Raw genomic sequence first — 21,767 nt, 5'->3', positions numbered from 1 at the left:
CAAAATCAAAAACAAATGGAAAAATGTATTCTGAAATAAAACTGTACATAATGTTGAATGTACCTAAATACATTAGAAGAATGAATGTATTATATTGTAAACAAGTGATAACATGCAATTAACTTGATTATTCTATTTGCTAAGAATCTGATCTTCTGACTTCTAAATGCATTTTGGTTTTATTTTTACTTTTCTACACAGATGGTATTTTTACTTTAAGAAATTCTTCTGTGACTCGCTCTCACTTCCTTATCTCCATTTGAAATTTTGTCACATCACTGCTCTTGGGATTCACCATTAAGTCACCAAAACAACTTTTTCAAGTATTAATTTTTTCAAGCAGCCCAAATCTTTAGTTTCCCTTTCCTAAAAGGAAATTGCTTTTAATTCAAATAGTTTAGCCCAATGTAGATCTAGCCACAAGTACTTTTAATAATGAATCTTTCAGCTGTAAATAACTAATTTCATTTATAACAACTAGTGGTACCAGACATCATTATATTATATACATACAGTATTATAAGTTACCTACATTTTCACAGAAATAATTACAAATATTTATAGAATAGGACCATGGAAGATTAAAACCTAATTCTAAACTCTGAAGCAGATGGTTACAGATGTTTGCCAACAAATTTACTGACCACCATTATATAACAGACAACTTGTATGTACTGTTACAGAAATAAATCTGTACTATATCTAGTAATAATTTACAGCAAGAATAACTAAGAAGAGTGTTTTTTTTTTTTTTTTTAAGATAAGTTAGACTTTTTTGGTTAAATTCTCAAAAAGTGTTAATAACAATTTAAACCACTTTCATCCAATAGTGAACTGATTCATTTAGCAACAGGATCCTTGAGAAGTCATAGACATTTATGTAAAAATCACTTTTTAGAATTCAAGCAAATGATAACAACCAAGTCTGGGCTCTCTTTGTTGAAGGAAGAATGGAGGGAAGAAACTACAAGTATGAATTACATATATACACATATTGTCAAATGTAATGTTTCAGGTGGTTTTAAACTTCTTAAAATTTTTTCTTTTTTATTCTTTTTCAAAGTGCACTCTGGGGTAATGGATTTTGGTGAGGGTCAGACATGAAAATGAATGAGATATTAAAACAAAATATCAATTCAAAATAGTTTTTACTCTCAAACCCAGGTTTAGGCTATTTTTTACTTTTACTTAAACTTCATGGAAAAAAAAAAACAAACAAAAAAATTTAAGCAAAAAATTTCCAGTTGATGTGAAGGGGTGAGAAACAAAGGCTCAGAGAAGCTTTGCAAAATGGGGGGAGGAGGAGGAGCTGGGTGACCAAGAGACCAATTGGTGACAGGTAAAAGGATTTTCTTGCTGAAGTGAGGGCCAGCAAAGTTAGTCAACCAACTTCTAGTTGGAATCAGTCAACTCAGTTGTTTGACTTCTAATTCTGCTCAAGCACATGAGTGGGAGCAGAGGAGGTAGATGGCAATTTCTATCAATCTTTAGCACAAGTGAGGAACAGAGGCAGATGGTAGAAATAATCCAGGGGTGAGGTTTGGCAAAGAATAAGCAACGATGAGATTTGATGGTATAAAAGGGAGTAAAATAGAAGTAAAGGATTGAGAAAGTTCTGTGGACTCATGCAGGCAAGCAGCATAATATGGTAGAAAGAGCACTGGCCCTCAAGTCAGAGACCTGAGTTCAAATGCTAAGATACTACCTCCGTGGAAACTTGGCTAGTCACTCTTCCTCTGCCAGAGTCTGTTTCCTCATCTGTCATGAGATAAAGTCTCCAGAGTTCCTTCCATATCTACATCTACAATTCTAAACTTGGAGGGCATCATCATAAATTCTTGTGATGATGAGAGCAAAAATAGTTAAGGCACAGGGAGAGATGAAACAATGGAAGAAATCTGCATGACCTTCTTTTGGACACAGAACTTAAAACCTCTAACTGGACTCATTTCACTGCAATGGACAACCATAAAAGAAATTGTTTTTAAAGCTGATGGAAAGAGATTAATAAACACACAAACAAAAACAAAAATTCTTTAAAACCCTTGGATTCTTTAAAAGAAGCCCTCATTTAACATCTGAGAGTTAGGGCCATATACAATACAGGCGAACCTCTAAATTCAGGCCCTAGTTTATCACAACAAGATAAAATTCTCCATCCCTCAATTTTATTCATAATATGAGGAGATTGGGAATAATTATTCTAACAATCCTGCCAACTCAGACATGATGATTCTAATCCTCAGAGAAAAGAATAAACATGTCAACAATGATTCTGGGGGGGAGGGGAGAACATTGCCCATAATAAATGCCTATCTAATTCAACCTTATTTCCCATGACTTTAGATAAGGAAAATGGTACTCTTGCCAGGAGTCACACATCTACTGTGTATATGAAATTGGAAGTTAAATGTAGGTCCTCCTAATTCCAAATCATTCCCTTTCCCTACATACCCCATATATCTCTACTGCTAAACAAAAATAAAATAATTCTAGTCTTAATTTGATCATTATTTTATCTTAATCCATAACATAGTTAAAATTAAGGCATCAAAGTCCATGGGGAAAAGTTCTGAAGCTGAAGTCAGGAAACTTGTATTTGCATTTCTATCTGTGTACCTGGGACAAAGCCATTTCTATTTTTTCCCTCTGTAGTTTCAGTCTAGCATAGTGGTAGGTACTTAAAAAAAAAAACTGATTAAATACAGGATAAGATTCAGGATAGAAAGGATTTTAAAGATTACCTTGCTCAACACTCTCATTTTACATATAAAAAAGGCTGAGGCCCCATGGAATAACAATCACAAACCACTCAGAGATATATAAAAATGCAAACAAAATAAATTAAGGTAAGATTAGAGTAGGAAAGTCTAGGGAGAGAACCTCTAGGTTAAATCCTTGGATGAAGTCCTTGTAAAAAATAGTTAAGTTCAAGAAAGGGGAAATTCATTAAGAAGTTAAAACTACTTAGGATTTACTGTTAGAAATCATAAGGATTGAGTTGTCAGCTGACTTTGCTAACGTTATTTCTTCAATTTTTTTTTGTTTCAAAGAAAGGTTCACTGAGAGAGGAAGGATATATCTGTAAAATAATAAGATGTAAAAAACAAACAAACAAACAAAAAGGAGTACTGAGCCAAATGAAAAACTGACTATAAGAGAATAATAATTCTACACTGGGAATGCCAATTCACGTTTGTAGTACTTTAAGGTTTACAAATAATAGTACTTTTGTAGTACTTTAAGGTTTACAAAAGTTTTTTTCCTTACCCATACTATAACACATTTAGAACATGTAATCATCACCATTTTCTTGGTAAGGAAAAAAGGGTTATCTAATCCATCCCTGTTTTGTTGTTGTTTTTTGTTAAACAGTTTATTAAAGTTCCTGGGAGATAATAGGCATTTAATAAATGCTGATTGACTAAAACATAAACTTAGAATGGCAGTTAAAGCCCTTTATAATCTTGTTGCGTCATTCCCTTTTCCTGCCATATTTTACTGTATATACTATACTAGCCTTCCCAAAAATACATGTTTTAGTCAACTTTTTACCAAAACTAAATAAATAGCGATATTTTGCCTTATTTATACAAGTGTGTTGATGATTGTATTCCAAATACCATTTATCATTGACAGGAACCACTATTAAGTGATATATTACACAACAACATAAATAAATTTTCCTTACAGTGCAATGATCTTTTCACTGCTTTGTATAATATGGCCTTAAGTAATGGAAGTTTTTTTTAGTTTTAATTTATATACCTTTAAGTATATTTTTAAGTACATTCAACTTAAATCTTAGGAAATTAACAAACTTACCATTGCCGTATGGAAATGCCCGAGCAGAACGACTATCATATCCAGAAGAATGTCCACTATGGGAAGGAAAATATTTTATTAATTCCAAGACAATCATATTGAATTTTTAATTTCACTAGCTTAGATTTAAAGGTTTAAAGATTTAAGGAAAACTTGAAAGAGACAATAGAATTTAAATATCAAATAGTTACTGGAACTATATAACGAATAATTAACTGCTACAAATTAATTTTTTAAATCTTCAAATACTAGTTAATCTTACTAAAAACACACAGAAAGATCAATATTAAAATATACAAACACACAATACCATTTTTTTCTTTTTTTTTTTTTTTTTTTAACTTAATAGCCTTTTATTTACAGGTTATATGTATGAGTAACTTTACAGCATTAACAATTGCCAAACCTCTTGTTCCAATTTTTCACCTCTTACCCCCCACCCCCTCCCCCAGATGGCAGGATGTCCAGTAGATGTTAAATATATTAAAATATAAATTAGATACACAGTAAGTATACATGACCAAACCGTTATTTTGCTGTACAAAAAGAATCAGACTCTGAAATATTGTACAATTAGCTTGTGAAGGAAATCAAAAATGCAGGTGGGCATAAATATAGGGATTGGGAATTCAATGTAATGGTTTTTTAGTCATCTCCCAGAGTTCTTTCTCTGGGCGTAGCTGGTTCAGTTCATTACTGCTCCATTGGAAATGATTTGGTTGATCTCCTTGCTGAGGATGGCCAGGTCCATCAGAACAGGTTATCATATAGTATACACAATATACCATTTTTAAGAATACAGCTGGCTCCACTGGATCAAAGAACAGCTTAACTGACTTTTTAAATGAGAAGATTTAGAACTGAATGGGATGTTAAAAGTCAATCCTTTAGCCCAACCACCTTATTTTCCAGATAAGAAAATGGAAACAGAGGGCAAGTGATTTATCCAAGATCATACACTTTCTAAGTGTTATGGCTGGATTTGAACCCGGGACTTTCCATATTCCAAATCCATCATACTATCTATACCTCCAATACACACTTAAGATGCCTACTAAGAAGGGATATATATCATAAGTAGGAAAATATCTCTTTCAACAAATTTAAAAAATGCTTACTTACACATTTATGATTGAAATTTCTATAATGATTTCTCCCAGGCTTCATATTTTACTTTACATTTTCCACATGCCACATTCTTTTCTTAGATATGTATTTTTTTACAGAGAAGTTGCCATTTAAGGGCAAAAAAATCCTTTAGCATATCACAGCACACTAGTATATCTATCAGCACAAGCATGAAAGGAGTTAAGTATTCAGAATTAAATGCTGAGTACTTGAAAATAAGGGTCTAATAATTAAAAGCTAGCACTAACCTCTTCTCTCTCTCCCCCTACTGTTCCTAACCTACAAGTGATAATAATGTATGTGTATGTGTGTGTTGTGTGTGTGTGTATATATATATATATATATAGAATAATAAACAAGATTTTACACTGATTTGAAAATTGGCAGCTGAGGAACAGATTAATGAAAATTGTGCCCTGGAAATTTTATTTATCCAATAGACATTAAAGCAAAACCTTTCTTTTTCTTTTTTTTTTAAGCGAAGTCAACTAAAAGGTTCTTAATTGGTAATAGGTAAAGTATGGAAATATATCCAATTCACTACAATCCAGAGATAAAATTTTGTTTAACAAGAGCTAAACAAGTTGGTTGACTGATACAATTTTACCACAGAATATAGATCTGTTTCTTATTTTTGGATTCCTTGGCATACAACTACCATATTGTTGTAGAAAACTATAATAACCAGGACCCACTCAACCCAGTTATATACTATGATGCTTTATTTTTAGAACCTTTCCAAACTGAAACTACTTAATTCCTTCCAAGAGAATTTCTCATTATGTAGTTCCTGCTTCAGGGAATAGTTTGGAGGCTCATTGCTTCTTAAAAGAATCAATGGACAGGTAAGGATAGAAATAGCAACATCTCTATTTATGCTTGTTTTTCCGTGGTAAGTCTCTCTTTTTATAAAGTAAAGGATTTTAGTTACAAACTATGTCAAGTGCCATTTTCTTGGTTTACTCCCTGCTAATGCATCTTCTATATTTCCATGAGGCATAGATAATAATAATAATACTGTTAAATCAGGAATTGGGAAAACCATAATGATATATTCATCAAATTCAACAAGCAATCATCACACATTATGTTTTAATAATATCTCTTGTGGGTTTTTTTCCTTTTCAGTAATTTTGGTGTGTGACTAAGTCTAGCTCTTCAAGTAAATGTATAAAACTTATTAAATATTACTAAATATATTAGCAAATTAATATTTTACGTAAGATAAAATCTTTAAAAACCAATTTCTAAGCTATAAAAAGGCTTTCTTAAAAATTCCAATCTGCCAACTGTCACCAATCATCAATCAGTAGTTTATAAAATCCATTCTACTTTACCTTTCTATTGTTGGTATGAGAGATGGAGGAGGAGCTCCTGGGGGAGGAGGAAAACCTGTATTCAATCATAAAATAAAAGAATTAATTAATAGGGTGTCAACATAGTGTGTAAGGAGTTAAAATCAAGTTATTGAATATTATTCCATTTTTCTGGAAACAAATATTCTTCTATTGTCTGTACTGGACAGCAAAAGAATCCCTAAATTAAAAAAAAAAAAAAAAAAAGGTACCTCTAACATTTTATAAAGTAGTCTTGTCTGCTAATTGGGACTCAGGAGACCCGGTCTTATTTTCAGCACCACACATAGCCCATTTTATTAAGTCTGACAAAGTCAATTTCAATGCCTTACCTTTTCCATATATAAAACATAAAATAACCTATATTACACCAGACATCTATTATTGTTCTGATAGTTTAGATGAAACATATATGAAAAGATATATTTACCACTTTAAAAAATAATCTGAGATATGTCAGAATTTACTTTGTAAGTCTTAGTTTATAAATATATTACAGGAAAGATCTAAAGCACTTAAGGCTGACAGCATAATCCGAAGAAACTAATTTATTTTAAAAAGAAAAAAGCAAAGCACTTAGTGTAGCTTTTAATTTAGTTTAGAAAGAAATTTGCACCATTATGTACTCCCTCATAGAATAGCTTTATTCTTAGTTATTTACAATACCTAAATGATATACTTTAAAAAAAAAAAAATCACAGGACTAAAAGGGCCTTGAGTGTTCAACTAACTAGTTTAAATTTCCAGTTTCTGACAGAGCTGTATTCCCATTCCAAAAAAAGAAAACTTTTTAAAGACTTAGTAAAAAAAAAAAAAAAAAAAAAAGAGGTTCTTTAATCTTCTGTGGCAACCCACCCCAATTTTACCAAACCCAGTTAAGAAATGTTATATATTAATTAAATTCCTTATATTAGTTTTAGACCACTTCCTCTTAGGTTATTCTTAATGGAGTCAGGGTATAGGTAGTTATTTTCACTCTAATTACCCTTCATATATGTGAAGATTATTATTAAGCTCTCCTTACCCTTCTGTTACAGGTTAAGAGATCTCACTTCTTTTACCCTTTCTTTGAAGGACTAATCTAAACATTTTTGTGGCTCTCCAATTTTCCTCAAGTCACCATGCCATTTTTTGCTCTAGCTTATAAGTTTGAGGATCCATTATTTATGTATCAAGAGTCTGCAAAATGCTGAATATAATGAAATTACTTCATTATTTTTATTTCTATATGCTTTGATACTTTGATACATTTAAAAACTACCATGACACACCAATGATTTATGTATTCCTTGTCATCCACTATGATAAATTTTACCATACTCGTACATAGCAAGTCATTCTCTATCCATAAGCCGGTGTAATATTTGGCACTTACTCTTACTAAACTTCATTCTCAGCCTATTATTGATTCTCCCATTTAGCAAGGTCAATTTGAAATTTAGTTCCATCCTTCAAAGTACTAGTTATCCTCCCACATGTTCCACTCCTCTTGAGTTTTAAATAAACTTAACAAACATGCTCACTGCTCCCATTATCAAGGCCACTGACGAAATTTGTTTTTTTTAAAGAAAAAACCACCAACAACTCTGGGTCAAGGACCAAACCCTGTAGATCATACTCTTCCGACACTGATCAACTGATAGTCACTGTGAATACAACTATCCAACCAGTTGAGTACTCATCTAATAGTTGTGTGGTTGAGACCATATTATCCCAGTATACAGATGAATACACCAGTGGGATAAAAATAAGAATCTATACTCAGGTCAAGATAAGATTACATCTGTTTCTTTAGATTTACCAAGCCAGTCACTTTGTTACAGAAGAAAACTGTCAGTTTGAGAAGACTTGTTCTTAAGAGAATCATAGTCTTTATTTCCTTGTAATCTGTTTCTTCGAGGTTTTTATGAATTAGTTTGGTGATGATTTTAACAGATTCCTTTCACCTACAGAATAGTTGTTGCTATATCAATGGGTAAAACAAATGGTAAGAGAAAACTAAAAGTAGTTTTCTGAATCAGGACTGGAATGAAGCAAAGGCAGAGCTGAAAATAGGACCTGAAATCTCAATAGCCTATTCCATATGCTAACCACATCACCACTGTCCCTCCTGTAACTACATGCGTGAAATTTCATGTTTATTAACAACGATGTAGAAAACATGAAAAAAGGTTTTACCTGGAGGTGGTACAGTTATTGGAATACCTAAAAAACAAGTGATGAAATTTAATATAGTAATTGGATTTCATTACCTGGTACGTAATTTAATGCCATCACCAAAACAAACTTTGAAATAAAAACCCTTGGCCTCTCATTTTCCTGGCTTCATTCACTCAAAAGAATCATGAGCCATGCTTTTTGATCATTCTCCATCTTGTGTAAAAGTAACAGTACAAGAGAATAACATCCAACTTTCCTCATGAAACCCAATCTAACAACTTGATATTAGTTTTCCCATTTGTTAAAACAGCAAATGAAGATTTAGCAATCATTTAAAAAGCACACTCGTGCACACATATCAAACCCCATGATATAGCCCGACTAAAATATAGGTCCCAAGTGGACCCTTCACACATTTCCACAAAAGCTCCATGAATACATTTTGACACTTGGATGATAAGATAATTGGCTCTTTTTGTAGCCTTAACGAATTACAAAACACAACTTTGAAGATGAGATCTAGCACTCTTTCACAAACTTCAATATAGTTTGGGATACTAAACAAGCATTCAATACAACATTTTATTATAGTTAATGGAAAAATGAATGAAAATACAACATTTTGCTGATGGAAGGAAGGGAAGATTCTATAAATATAAACAATGAAGAGCACCTGAAGAAAAAGATGCTCAATTTATTGCCATAAATTTCAGTGAATAATATCCTGGTACATTCCTCAAAATTGTATAGAATTTGTTGGTAAACTCTGAAGAGTTGCAGTGTTTCAATAACAACACTTTCAGCCTAAGATGCTCTGATTTTAGGACAAAGAAAATATTATCAATTTATGCCAGCTAAGTGCTGCCAAAACACTAATGATGAAATTTACTTATTTACATTTACTATGCATTCAAAATAAACTAAATATTCAAGACAATGGTATAAAAAAGTTAACTGTGTTCCATAAACAACTGTTTTACCTTAGAGAAAAAGATGCTAATAAGAGAAAAAAGAAAATGAAAACAATTTTTGAATCATTAAAAATTTGTATTTAAAAAGGCTATTTGACCAAAATGTTAACATTTCCTAAATCCTAACTGAATGATCCAATTTTGTCTAATTAATAAAAAAAAATCCAAAAAGTTGCTTAATATATGCAGTATGAGCACATTCTATACTGTTTCAGTTAGAAACATGTTTATAAAAAATTTTAAATCAAAAATTGATTTTAAAATAGTGATCTAGATATCTAGATAGATATCTACTCCACCTATGCATTTAGAAGATCTTAAAAATGCAAACACAAAGAGAAATTCTAAAAGTTCTAAGATACAGCTTTGAAAATATTAGTCCTAAATAAATTCTGTTGGACATAATCACATTCGTTAATGTTAATTCCCATCCATTTATGATTTCTTTTGCTGTTTTCCACATTGCTAAATACAGCAAAAACACCAAGTACACCACAAATAGACTTCCATGGAGACAAAAAAAAAAAAAAAGTGAAGAAAGGCCATGTGTTATTTTGCTAATCATTGTCACCTAATTTTCTACCACTACAATTCTGTGGGATATTATGGAAAGCAGGCTATCTTTAAATTGAGAAGCTCTCGAGATGAGTTCTGACTCTGCATTATACATCCTTTGTAACTTTGGGGAAGTTACTCCATCTGGACTTGGATTTCCTCATCTTTGAAAAAGATCCATTGGAATGATCTATAAATTCCCTTCTATCTCTAAGTTCTACGATCCTGCTTAACTGTCTCATCATGGCATGTAACTGACTGTTGTTTTTTGAAAATTATACAGACAGAACAGAAGGTTCTGGCAAGTCATCAATTGAACAGGTTTTCCAATAAAGGCCTAGTGATAAATTTATTGCATGTCTATAGAACAAGGAGTAGACTAGCTAAATTTAAAGAGAACCATCAACCCATCCAGATTCTGATAGCATTTATCTAGCAGCTCAAGGTCATAATGCCCTTTCCAAGGAGTTAATGCATGAAGTTTAAGCTTTCCAACCTAGTCCTGTCCTAAAATTGTTCTTGAAGACTCTAAAGGATGACCATCTATTTGTTCTCACCATCTGTCCTAATTATGCTACTCTGTGCAGGGGACTCCTTTCCTAATCAGAGCTTCTTTTGGCCTTACTTCCCACCATAAACAATTTTGACTATAACTGGCTGATTTGACCATACAGTCTTTTAGACTCTTGAGCTCGCTTCCACCTTTGTGTCCTGCTGCTCTCACTCACACAAATCTCAACTGAACCTTCTTTGCTCCTATTCATGATGCTAAAAGACAACCCAAGAAATCCAACCCTGTTGACTGAGTCTACTAAAATATATTCCTCCCAACTGAGCCCTGTCCTTCACTAATCAGTTTTCTAGGGTCCTCTCCACAATGGCTACTTCAAACATTCTTTCTTCAAGGTTCCAGAAACACAACTCCCACCCTTGTCTCATCACAAGCCTAACCTGAGAAGAGAGGCCATCCTCTGAGCCCTCTCTTATATCAGGTACTTCAAAATCTCCCAACACCATTTCCCTAAATCATCTTTGCTCTAGGTTAAGAGCTGGCATTTCTTGCCAAGGACACCCCCAATCTCCATTTTTGTCTTTGATTATTCAATGTTTTTTTTAATTCCCACACAGAGTCGTTTCAGTCACCTCCATCTCTCTCCAACAGACAATGTCTCCCTATTTACCTACTGCTTCCTTCCCTGCCTTCTACAAACATATCCAGGTTCCAGAGCCTCTTAAAAAAAAACAAACCAAAATAAAACACTTTTCACTTGGAATTACCATTACCCCTCCTCCACCCCTCAGGCTATACCATAGTTCATCTCCCATTCACAGCCAAAATTCAGATCTGTACTTGTCTCTACTTTCTGTCTGCAAACACCCCCTCTCCTCCAATTTCTCAACTTCTTGTAAACCTCCCACTCTCTTCTCAGGATTACCAATAAACTTTGGTAATGACTAAATCTGAAGGGTCTCTTTTCAGTTCTCATCTTTTTTCACTCTATGTACACCTTGATACCCCATGCCCGTATACTTTCCTCCCTAAACTTTTCTCAAATGAAAAACTCCAGTCATTTGTTGAATAATTTTCCATGTCCTCTTCTACTATGTAAACCCTTTCATAAAGAGCTCACTATTTCCCACATGTTCAAGTCTCTCTAAAAAATTTTCCTATTGATCTCAGACACTTTGACACTTTCTAGCTGTGTGACCCTGGGAAAGTCACTTAACCCTAATTGCCTCAGAGTAAAAAAAAAAAAAAAGAAAAAAAAAAAAAGAAAAAAAATTTTCCTGCAATCTAAATAACCATACTACTTCTGACTTGAGCCTAGTCCTTACAATTAAAATTATCACCACTTACCTATTATTTAATCTTAGACATTTCAAATTCAGTGTCTTTCCCTCCAAACCATCTCCCTTACTAATTTTTTTTTAATTTCTGTCAAGCATGAACATCTTTTTGTTTATACAGATTCAAACTTGAATTATCTGCCTCTCATCTTGAATTTATTCCCTTTTCTCTATTACTCATAAGGTTGCTACCTACCTTACTTCATTACCTTATACCTTTTAGACCCTAACCTCCAAACTGATTTCTCTTAAGAGTCTCACCTCTTTTCATATTCTACCCAGTTGACAAGGACAGATGAGACAGTGTAAATCACTTTCCTAAGAAGTTTCAGTGATTCCTATTGTATCTATATAATTATCCTATTCTGCAGATAAATTCTAGATCATAGATCCAACCCTAGTCCTTCAAAACTCGTTTTACTCCACTATATGTTTAATAGGCATTTCCAAATGATGTTCACAGAACAGAAACTTCAAATCTAATATAACCAAAATGGAATGGCTTATAATTCTCCCTTAAATCACACTCTTCCAAATTTCTCTCTTTCTGTTAAGGTAACCAGTCTTTCCAGTCATAAAGATTCCTAAACTTGTGGTCCCTTCTTTAATCAGTTTTAAAGATTTGTTGATTCTATCTACAAAATGCATTCTGCATTTGTTTCCTTTTTATATTCACACAGTCACTACATAATTCAAGCCATCACTTCTTGTACGGATTATTCCAATCCACTTCTAAAATATGGACCTCCATGTTCCAGTCTTCCTTCCCTTCAATTTGTTTTCACATTTAGCAATACAACATTCCTAAAACACATCTCACTATCTCACTGCTTAAGAACCTTCAATAGAGCTCAATAGCTTTAAAGATAAAGGATAAAACATAACCTTAGCATTTAAAGCCTGCTACAAAGACATTAGGCTTTCTATCCAACATCCTGCACTGTATGTTTCTTTCTGTTCCCCTAATTTGAAATGCATAGTTATGTCTATGTCTATGATTTTCACAAAATAAATCAGCCAACCAATTTTATTGTAATATTAAACAATAGTTTGATTAATGAGAGTATTTTTGTGAGTAAGAAAGCACTTGAGTGTTTTAGATTTTCAAGTCTTATTACTCATATCTTCACGTTGTGTATTCTTCACATTAGCCAAATTGATATTATTCCTCACAGATGACATTCATCTTTCAACGCATTCCTTTACCATGATAGCAATGTATTCTCTTCAACCCTGCCTCTTAGAATCCCTAATTTCTTCAGTGTAACTTATATAATTCATAATTATAATTTGTATATTTATAAAACACATTCCTCCATTGTTCTTGGCTATCAGAGCTCCTGTTTCCCCTCTCCCATTATCTTGTATTTATTTTGCAAGTACATATGATGTCTCTCCCAAAGAAGATAAGTTCCTTGAAAGCAGGGACCATTTCATTTTTGTCTTTGGATTTCTGGTGCCTAGCATATCACCTGTCACCTAGTATATGACTAATGAATGGTTAACAGTTGTAATCTGCTTAGTAATATAGGTAACTAGCAGAAAAAAAAAGAGGTATAAACAGATCCAGTAAGAAATTACTTAAGAATTAAGTAAAAGTAATAATCGGTTACCATTTCTATTAATGGTTTTCACTATAATTAATAACATTAATAGAAGAGATATGATAGCAAGAATCACCTGGAAGGGATCTAATAAAACATTTTGGAATACAAGTGAGGACATGAAATAAAAAACAAACTCCTTAGCTTATCAAAGACTCCTTACAAATCTGAATACAAACTACTTTCAAAGATTTTCCACTATTCTTCACATATTCTTTTCTTTAGCTTAATTCTATTACTTTTTATTTTCTTATCTTTTCCTATTCTTTAATACTTTTGCATATTTACTTGCTGCCCCCATGACTCAACAGTCTTTTATATTAAACTGAAAATAGACTTGAAAGACCATCCTTTCCAAATCCCTCACTTTCACAGAGGAGGAAATTATGGATAAAAAAAAGAGAAGGAACTTGCTGTAGGCCACACTGGCTTTCCCTAAACTCACTACAGTTCTTTTCAAGGTAGAGCCTTCTAAGTAAAAATTGGTTATAAGCATCCTACTTGAGAAATAAAAACATTATAAGATGATTATTTTGACCTCTGTTTGTAACAGGTAATACCTTTGTCAAGAGTATATAATCAATTAATTTATACAAGGCCAATTTCTCAACAAACTTCGATTAAAACTAACAGAAAAGGATGGGAAAAGAATCTAAGATACGGTTGCCTTTCAACCTATCAAAGAGATTTCCTGATTCTATTTAAAATCTTCATTCCTAAACATAATTATACTTTTCTAATGATACATAAGAAAAACCTATACAAGTACAATAAATTAATAATATTCAAAAGTCATAAAATTGATTTAGAAAACAGCAAAAGTTGTCATGATTATTACATAAAATTTTTCCAGTAAGGAAAAAGAAATTCCTGCCTTAAACTTCTGTGAAATCATCATCTTGATTCTTTAGGTTTTATTACTGAATAGAAGAATTGAATAAAAGAGACATACTTGGCCTATAATTAGATTAGGTTAATTCTGCCTTACCTCTTTTCTTATCTGTATCCCTAGTATAATCCATTATTTGGCACTTAAACAAATGCTTATTGATTATTATCTAGGGTATCTTGTTTCTTTAGAAACCTTTTTACATATTAGGCAAGTCGCAATCAATTTTCTGTGTGTCCTTAAACTCTTAAATAGGGGAAGAAAAAAAAAGTATTCATTAATACTGACTTGAAGATTCTTAAAATATGACATCCAAATACTGAGAACCCAATAAAGTCTAAGCTTCCTTCCTGGCTCAGTCTTGCTAGCAAGAGACTCTGAAGAAAAAGATTACCCTAAAACTATATTATCAGCATAGTAAAATTCCATTACTGTACTCAAAGAGGTATCTCTTTATCTATTTAGCATTATTATAATAAAATCTAAAGAATGAAATTTTAAGTTTAGGTCTAGCACAAGTACTTCAAAATGATGTGAAAATAAGATTTTCTAAGGCTATGCTTCAAAGCTAGAAAGTCTCCTAGAATGGGTTGGATACTATATGCTTGTTATCTGAGAACAAATATAGGCATATGGCATTAACAGAACACTGGTTACCTTGAGATTAATTTGTTTTTTTTTGTTTTTTTTTTTTTTGGGGGGGGGGGGAGAGACAGAAACTCACAAAAAGTTTACTAAGATATAAAGGAAATAGCCACATCAATGGCATCAACCGTGTCCTAAGTAATACTGAAAAAAACTGAATAGCATGGGTCAGGCAGACAGTGGGCGTAGCTGTTTGTGTTGAAATCATAGTGTAGGGGCAGCTAATTGGTGCAGTAGATAAAGCACCAGCCCTGAAATCAGGAGAACCTGAGTTCCAATCTAGTCTCTGACACTTAACACTTCCTAGCTATGTGGCAAGTCACTTAACTTCAATTGCCTAGGGGAAGAGGGGGAAATCATAGTCTAGAAGCTGGTGGTAGAAGAAAGGCTCTTTACACAATGAAGGCTTAATAAACGCTAATGAATCATCTTCTCAATCCCAATATGTATTCCTATCCTTTGGTCAAAATGACATAGAACTTCTGAATGAAATATGAAAGATACTCCTCATATGTTCAATAAAATGTAGTCATTTGATTTATAATCTATATAATTCAGGGCACTATATAAGCTACATCAAAGTTCCTGTTTTGTAAAGATTTAAATTAATCAGAAAAAAGTTTTAAGGCAATAGAGTATAATTTTAAAAACAAGACAATTAGATACCCGCTTTTCCAATTAACATTGGTAGCTATCTTTAAATCCTTTACTTATGTAGCCCCCTAAATAATGATAGAATAATTTTATATTAAAGTGGACATCCTTTTTTTCTAGAATTATTTGAGGGATCATTCTACTATTTTAATATTTCTATAACCTCTCTAGATGATATTTCTTCTATATAATTATATTATAGGATGGGGTCACTGAAAAGACAAAGGTATTAAATTCTTGAAATTAAAGGCAATTATGGTCCCAAGAAATGCAATTTCTCTTACTAGTTAAAAAAAGAGAGAAATCAGAGACAGAAAAACTCTAAAGTATTCAAAACCAATGAGATCGTAATTTTTTAAATCATAATTTTCAATTACCAATATATATGCCAATTATAACAAGTAACAAATATAGCCTCCTATAAGCAGTACATTAAATCTCAAAGACATTAAAATCTCAGCGAAAACAGAGATAACTATTTTGTTTGTTTAGGAAGGCACAACAAAAGACAATTTAAGAAAAACATGAAAAGAAGAGAGCCCCAGCTCTCAAAATTACAATATTATTGGTTTTTTTTTTTGAACAAGAGCATGTCCTAAACCATTTTATGAAACAAAAGACTGAAAACATGAAGTAACTTGAAAACATATTTTGCGCACACACACACAATATCTCTTGTTTTAAGAGGTAAATTTTATGAAATGCAAAACATTTACACTAAAGCAAAGAAAACTAAATCAAATTACAATATCTTAAATAGAAGGTTAAATTAGATTATATTTCTCAGGAAATATCTCTATTTGCAGTAGAACTAGTTGCTATTGTGGTTCTGCTAGTTCAGCTATACAAATCTTCCTAAAAAATCAATACTTGCTAATGATTTTTAATATTAACTGCTTTCTTTTCTTTCCAAGACTACATTTTAATAGTCAAGATAAACTGACCACTCTACATAACCTAATTTTTTAAAAGTATTAATTCCATGAATACAAAGGTGAATTTTATACCTAAACATAGTTGGCAGAGACATAAAAAATGGTTTGGTCAAAAACATCAAGCCCCAATAATTAGGGAAATAGTAGAAACTACTCAGAATTCTTAAGTATTTTTTTTTCTGTCCTTGCTGTATTCACAATCACTCCCCCTTTTCCATATATTATATAGTCTATTATTACTTGGAAACATTTTTATTCATCATAACATGAAACATTTTAAAACTTCAACCTTATTGAAAACCTTAACTGTGTCACACAACTAGTTGATTCTCTCAAATAACTACATTTCCTTCTCTTTTATATACTCTACTTTTAAGACATGAATCACAAAACAAAACAAAAAGCTGCTAAGGAATTACTCAAAACCAACTTTGTAACTTGGGGCTAACAAGTATTTAACTTAACTTTCTAGAGCTATATAGATCTATACTGCATACAACTACACAATAAAGTAGAATGGTTAAAAAAATGAATCCAAGATATTGTAAGATCCTCAAAAGAATTTTAATTTTGTTAGAACATTATAAAAATGTTTTAAAAATATTTTTCAAGAGATAAAACAAAAAAGGAGTTCTGTCAATAAAAGTAATCCATTCTGCAAATGTTAAGTTTAAAGGTTAATTTTAAAATTTATTCCAATATATTGTTGGCCAACTAAATCAAATGATTTTTTTCTATAAGAATTATGATGCAGTTTGAGGGTCATGCCATCAACTGCAGTGTCATAACCATCAGATGGTTACTTTGACCTCGACACACTAGATTTGGTTTAGGGCTGTGGGTCCCATTTATGCTTGCTTCCTTACTTTACTTCCAGATTCCCATCTTTGCTCGCTTCCCTAGACTTATTTTTTCTTTTCCCTTCCCTTCTCAGATAATATTATGATTATTGGCTGAGAGACATATACAGAAGTTATTGTTGGCTAAGGGGAATAAAGGTTACTTGGTGAGAATATAGTATCAGAAGGATGGGCATCGTTAAATATTAAGATATTTGGCCACTAACAAGCAATGTCTTCTGCCTATACCAAAAATCCATTCATTTGTAGATCTCCAAGAAAGAAGTTACAAACCATAAATTATGTTTTGTTTTTTAAGACCAATCTTTTATGATAGACATTTAGTTTAATTAAAAATTGCCTGGCATGTGTATTTACAGTTCCAATGACAACAAAAGCAAAACAGGAATATAAAATTAATCCTTGTAATGCAAAGAATTATTTTTCTCTTAGCTGTGATATTTGATAAATGCAAGGACTATAGAAAACCTCTAATTTTTTTTTTTTTAATACTTCTACTTCAACTTGCAGTTCTACAGGTCTTGAAAGACTATAGAGAACAAAGATTTTAGAATTGAAAAGGAGCTTCAAAATTATCTAATCTACTTCATTTTGCATGGGAAGTACCTGAGGCCCAGAGAGATTAAGTAATTTGCCCCCAAATCACAAAAACCCTAAAGCAGAGTTGAGATGTAGACTCACTTCTTCAGATTACAGATTCAGCCCACTTTCCATGGGAACATGTTACCTTCCCCATAACAGACCTCAAAAGACTAGACATATGGGTTCTTTGAGGAAGTGTCAAAAGTTTCACTTGAGTCCCAAAAGTGCACCACAGCACTTTACAAAAAGTATAAAAACAGATGGCTGACCCTCAATTATTTATAAAAAAAAAAAAAATCTAGTTCAGATATTCTAAAATTATTAACAATCTAAATTTGAACTACATATTGCATTTCTCCATATTATATATTTATACTTATATATTGTTGTGAAACACTCGAATGGAAATGAAACAACTTATCTTGATAAATAGTGTGCAGAAGAGGATGTTAAATAGAGAGCTTTCTGCACTAAATTTTAAAAAATCTACAACACACATACTGATAGTTGACTACACAGATACAAAGAGTATGGAACAGGATTAAGTGATTTCTGCGAGTGAGCATCTTCTGTGTATTAACCAGAAGAGAAGGTGGCCGAGTGTTGGCCCCATAAGATATCTGGAGGCTCTCTTCTGCTTTTGCCAAAAAATGTCACTCTCTATTTTAGAGAGACCCTGAGTACTAGAAATCCATAGGATGAGCACTTCTCTTACCACATTACCCACTTTCTTTTACAACCAACCAACAATGAAGAGAAACAAACTGTGGACTAAGATTTACACAGGTGCAGTCTATGGCAGGAGTGCCAATGTTCTTTAAACAGTTACACATTTTATTCTTACATATAATTTATGCATTTAAATAAAGCATATTCACCATTAAAGGTCTTAATGAATATACCTATCATTCTTACTCCTAATTCTTCTAAATTAAGAAAAAAATTATCGTTAAGGCTAATTATATAAATTATAAAGCTAAATAGACCCAAGGCTAATAATAAAGCAGTTTATGGATGGATCATATATACTATCATATAGCTTCTCTTTGTCATTTCATCAATTTTTATTATATTCAAGAGGTCAAAGGCATGGTTAATAATCTTTATGTAGGTAGTTTCCAATTGATGACTGGATTTGTAATCCAAAAGTTCCCTTTAAACTAGTTGTCTGGAAAGAGCATTTTCCCTTGTAAATGCTAATGAAGAGGAAGAACATTTCTAGACATTCTGATATAAGGCAAAACTAAAGTTAATTTCTGGCATGCTATCACCCATTTGTGCCTTGCTCCCCACAACATCAAACCTCTAAATTGACATCCCATGTAAGTCTGATTTACTGTTCAAAGTGACTTATCTCTTCTCCTACATCAATTAAAATATATATTCTTTAGTGCAAATGTTTTTATCTGAGTATTTCAAGGAAAGCAATATGAATTAATTTAAGGAATGATTGATTAGATGACTATATCTAATTTACACATTTTAGAGAGATGTTTGAACCGACTCCAAAGATACTTTAATTATGGAATTTATACTGAATGAAACAATAGTTTAAACACTAAGGAGAATATATTTTGAAGCAAGAAATTTATGATAAACAGTCGGCTGTGTCATGGTCAACCTCCTAAAATGAGCCTGCTTTTCATAGTGTGCGCTCACTCATGCTCTCTCTATGCTTCTAAGCCCACCAGTTTCTTTCAGTTGCCCATTCAAAACAAAACAAAAGAAAACAAAAAAACCTGGCCTCATGCAGCAGAGTCGCAGAACTTGTACATTTGTGCATGAGTCATTTCTATATGCTGAGTTTTAGGATCCTAGCAGTTGTTATACAAAAGTACAAGGGGAAATAAAGTAAAAAAGTAAAAATTCTCTGATAATACTGGGGGAAAAAATCAACTCAACACTTTCAGCAGACATTAGTAGCATCATTTTTCTAATAAGAGCAGCATACAATTACATAAGGTTTACTACCTCCCCTACAATGAAAAAGAGTTAAGAAGTAAAACATTTTTAATCCATCTTGTTACTGGTTAGTAGCTTTAATCAGAAGTTTATTGGGAAGTATGCTAGGAGTGGGAATAAAGTGACTCAATTATTTACATATTTCAATGATCTGTGTTATTCTTGATGCTACTTGCCATACTCAAGAGTGGAACTGAACCCATTAAAAAATAGAATATCTTTTTGCTGTCCTATTTTTAAAAACTGAATAGGAGTTACAGTAGAATATAGGAAAAGCCTCACAAAGTAAATCAGAATGTATTTCAAAAGAACAAACAAATCCTGATATTTTTTCAGGGTTTCTATAAACAATATAATCTTCTTTTGTCTCACTCAGATTATAAAAATGACTCCTGAAAGGATTTTTAAAACAACTTGAAAAGTTTATCTTGTTTGTTATATGACTATTTAATATACACAGGATATTATATTAGGGAAGAATCAGCTGAACTTAGGATTACAGTTATTACATACATTTTCTAATTACATCATTTTGTCTTTTATTACCATATAATGTTGCTGTGCTGAAATATAAAACTGTGTGTGTGTGCGTGTGTGCGCACGCACATGTGTGTGACACATGAGGATCAGTATGATACAATGAAGGGAAATCCTGCCCTGAAGGCAGGAAATTCTCTATGTAACCAAGTTACTCAACCTCTCAATGGCCCAAGCAAGTCTTTAACAGCATAAATTTGAGCTGAGTTGTCAATCTCCATCTCTGCAGAGAGTCTTCACACTATGGGGCTCCCCTAAACCAACTAAGTCACATAAGTGTTCAAACTTGAAAATATGCATTATACATACATATGCATATACATCTATAAAGTACAACAATACATAAAAACACATACATACAAATATGTGTGTGTATGTATATGTAAATACAGATAAAAAACATAGGTCTTCATTAAATCAGTTTCACATGCACCACGTGTTGTACCATTACCCAAAACACTACTGAAATAATGGTACATTTTATATTCTCCCTAGAAAAAATTAAAACAAGTCCTTTCATACTGCTTTCTTTACAAGTTACGTGTATTACTTACCTGGGGGGGGAATAAGAGGCGGAGCAGTGCTGACAGTTGGAGGAGGAGGAAGAAATGGAGGTGGTGGGAGATGAGTAGGAGGAGCTCCTGGAGGGAAAAATGGAGGTGGTTTGCTAAAATTGTTGTCTACTTCAGCAGCAGATCGTTCGGAAAGAACCTACAGGAATTAAGAACATTTATATATATGCATATAATATATATTTTCTAAAGAGTAACCATAATTAAAATTTTATTTACTCTAGAAAGAAATGAAAAAAAAAAAAAAAAACTGAATATTGCATAAAGTTAAGGGATAGATTTGAAATCAAGTTTCTTTTTTAATTATTAATTCTCCTATATGTTAGAATTTATACTTACACATACAAAAACAACAACTTTCATTACCAGGTTCTATTTTGCTTTAAAAAACAAAGTCAAGCCAATAAGTGTTATTTGTTAGACAAACTTATGGGGAAGATCATATGTTGGAAACACCTAAATACTAATGGTGTTAGGCACCAACTCTATGCTCATAATGTATTTATTGAATAGAATTGTTTCAGAAAAAGTGTAGGCTATAAGTGGGAGATGGTATATCATTCTACATTTTTGACAATATTCGATAACTCAGTAAAGCGCAAGCTTGTCCAGCAGAATGTAAACTCCCGAACAAGCATTTCTATAGGGGCTACTATGTTGCCAAGCACTGTGCAAAAAAAAGCTT

At 32.3% G+C, this 21,767-nt stretch overlaps 1 protein-coding gene across 4 annotated transcripts in view; it reads right to left on the bottom strand.

The window, feature by feature from the left end:
• FIP1L1 (factor interacting with PAPOLA and CPSF1) overlaps positions 1–21,767 on the bottom strand; it is a 75,284-nt gene that overhangs the window by 20,082 nt on the left and 33,435 nt on the right. For 2 of the 4 annotated variants that reach the window (XM_031942612.1, XM_031942615.1), the window contains 4 exons: positions 21,065–21,221; positions 8,487–8,513; positions 6,291–6,345; positions 3,826–3,881 (listed from right to left, as the gene is read on the bottom strand). In XM_031942612.1, coding sequence (XP_031798472.1) covers positions 3,826–3,881; positions 6,291–6,345; positions 8,487–8,513; positions 21,065–21,221 — 295 coding nt within the window. The remainder of the gene's footprint in view (positions 1–3,825; positions 3,882–6,290; positions 6,346–8,486; positions 8,514–21,064; positions 21,222–21,767) is intronic. The other 2 variants (XM_031942614.1, XM_031942616.1) reach the window with 1 other exon arrangement.

The sequence above is a fragment of the Sarcophilus harrisii genome, chromosome 6 (genome assembly GCF_902635505.1).
Source record: "Sarcophilus harrisii chromosome 6, mSarHar1.11, whole genome shotgun sequence".
Taxonomy (NCBI): Eukaryota; Metazoa; Chordata; class Mammalia; order Dasyuromorphia; family Dasyuridae; genus Sarcophilus; species Sarcophilus harrisii.
Note: the sequence above shows the minus strand (reverse complement) of the source record. Positions and strands in the feature narration are given on the sequence as shown.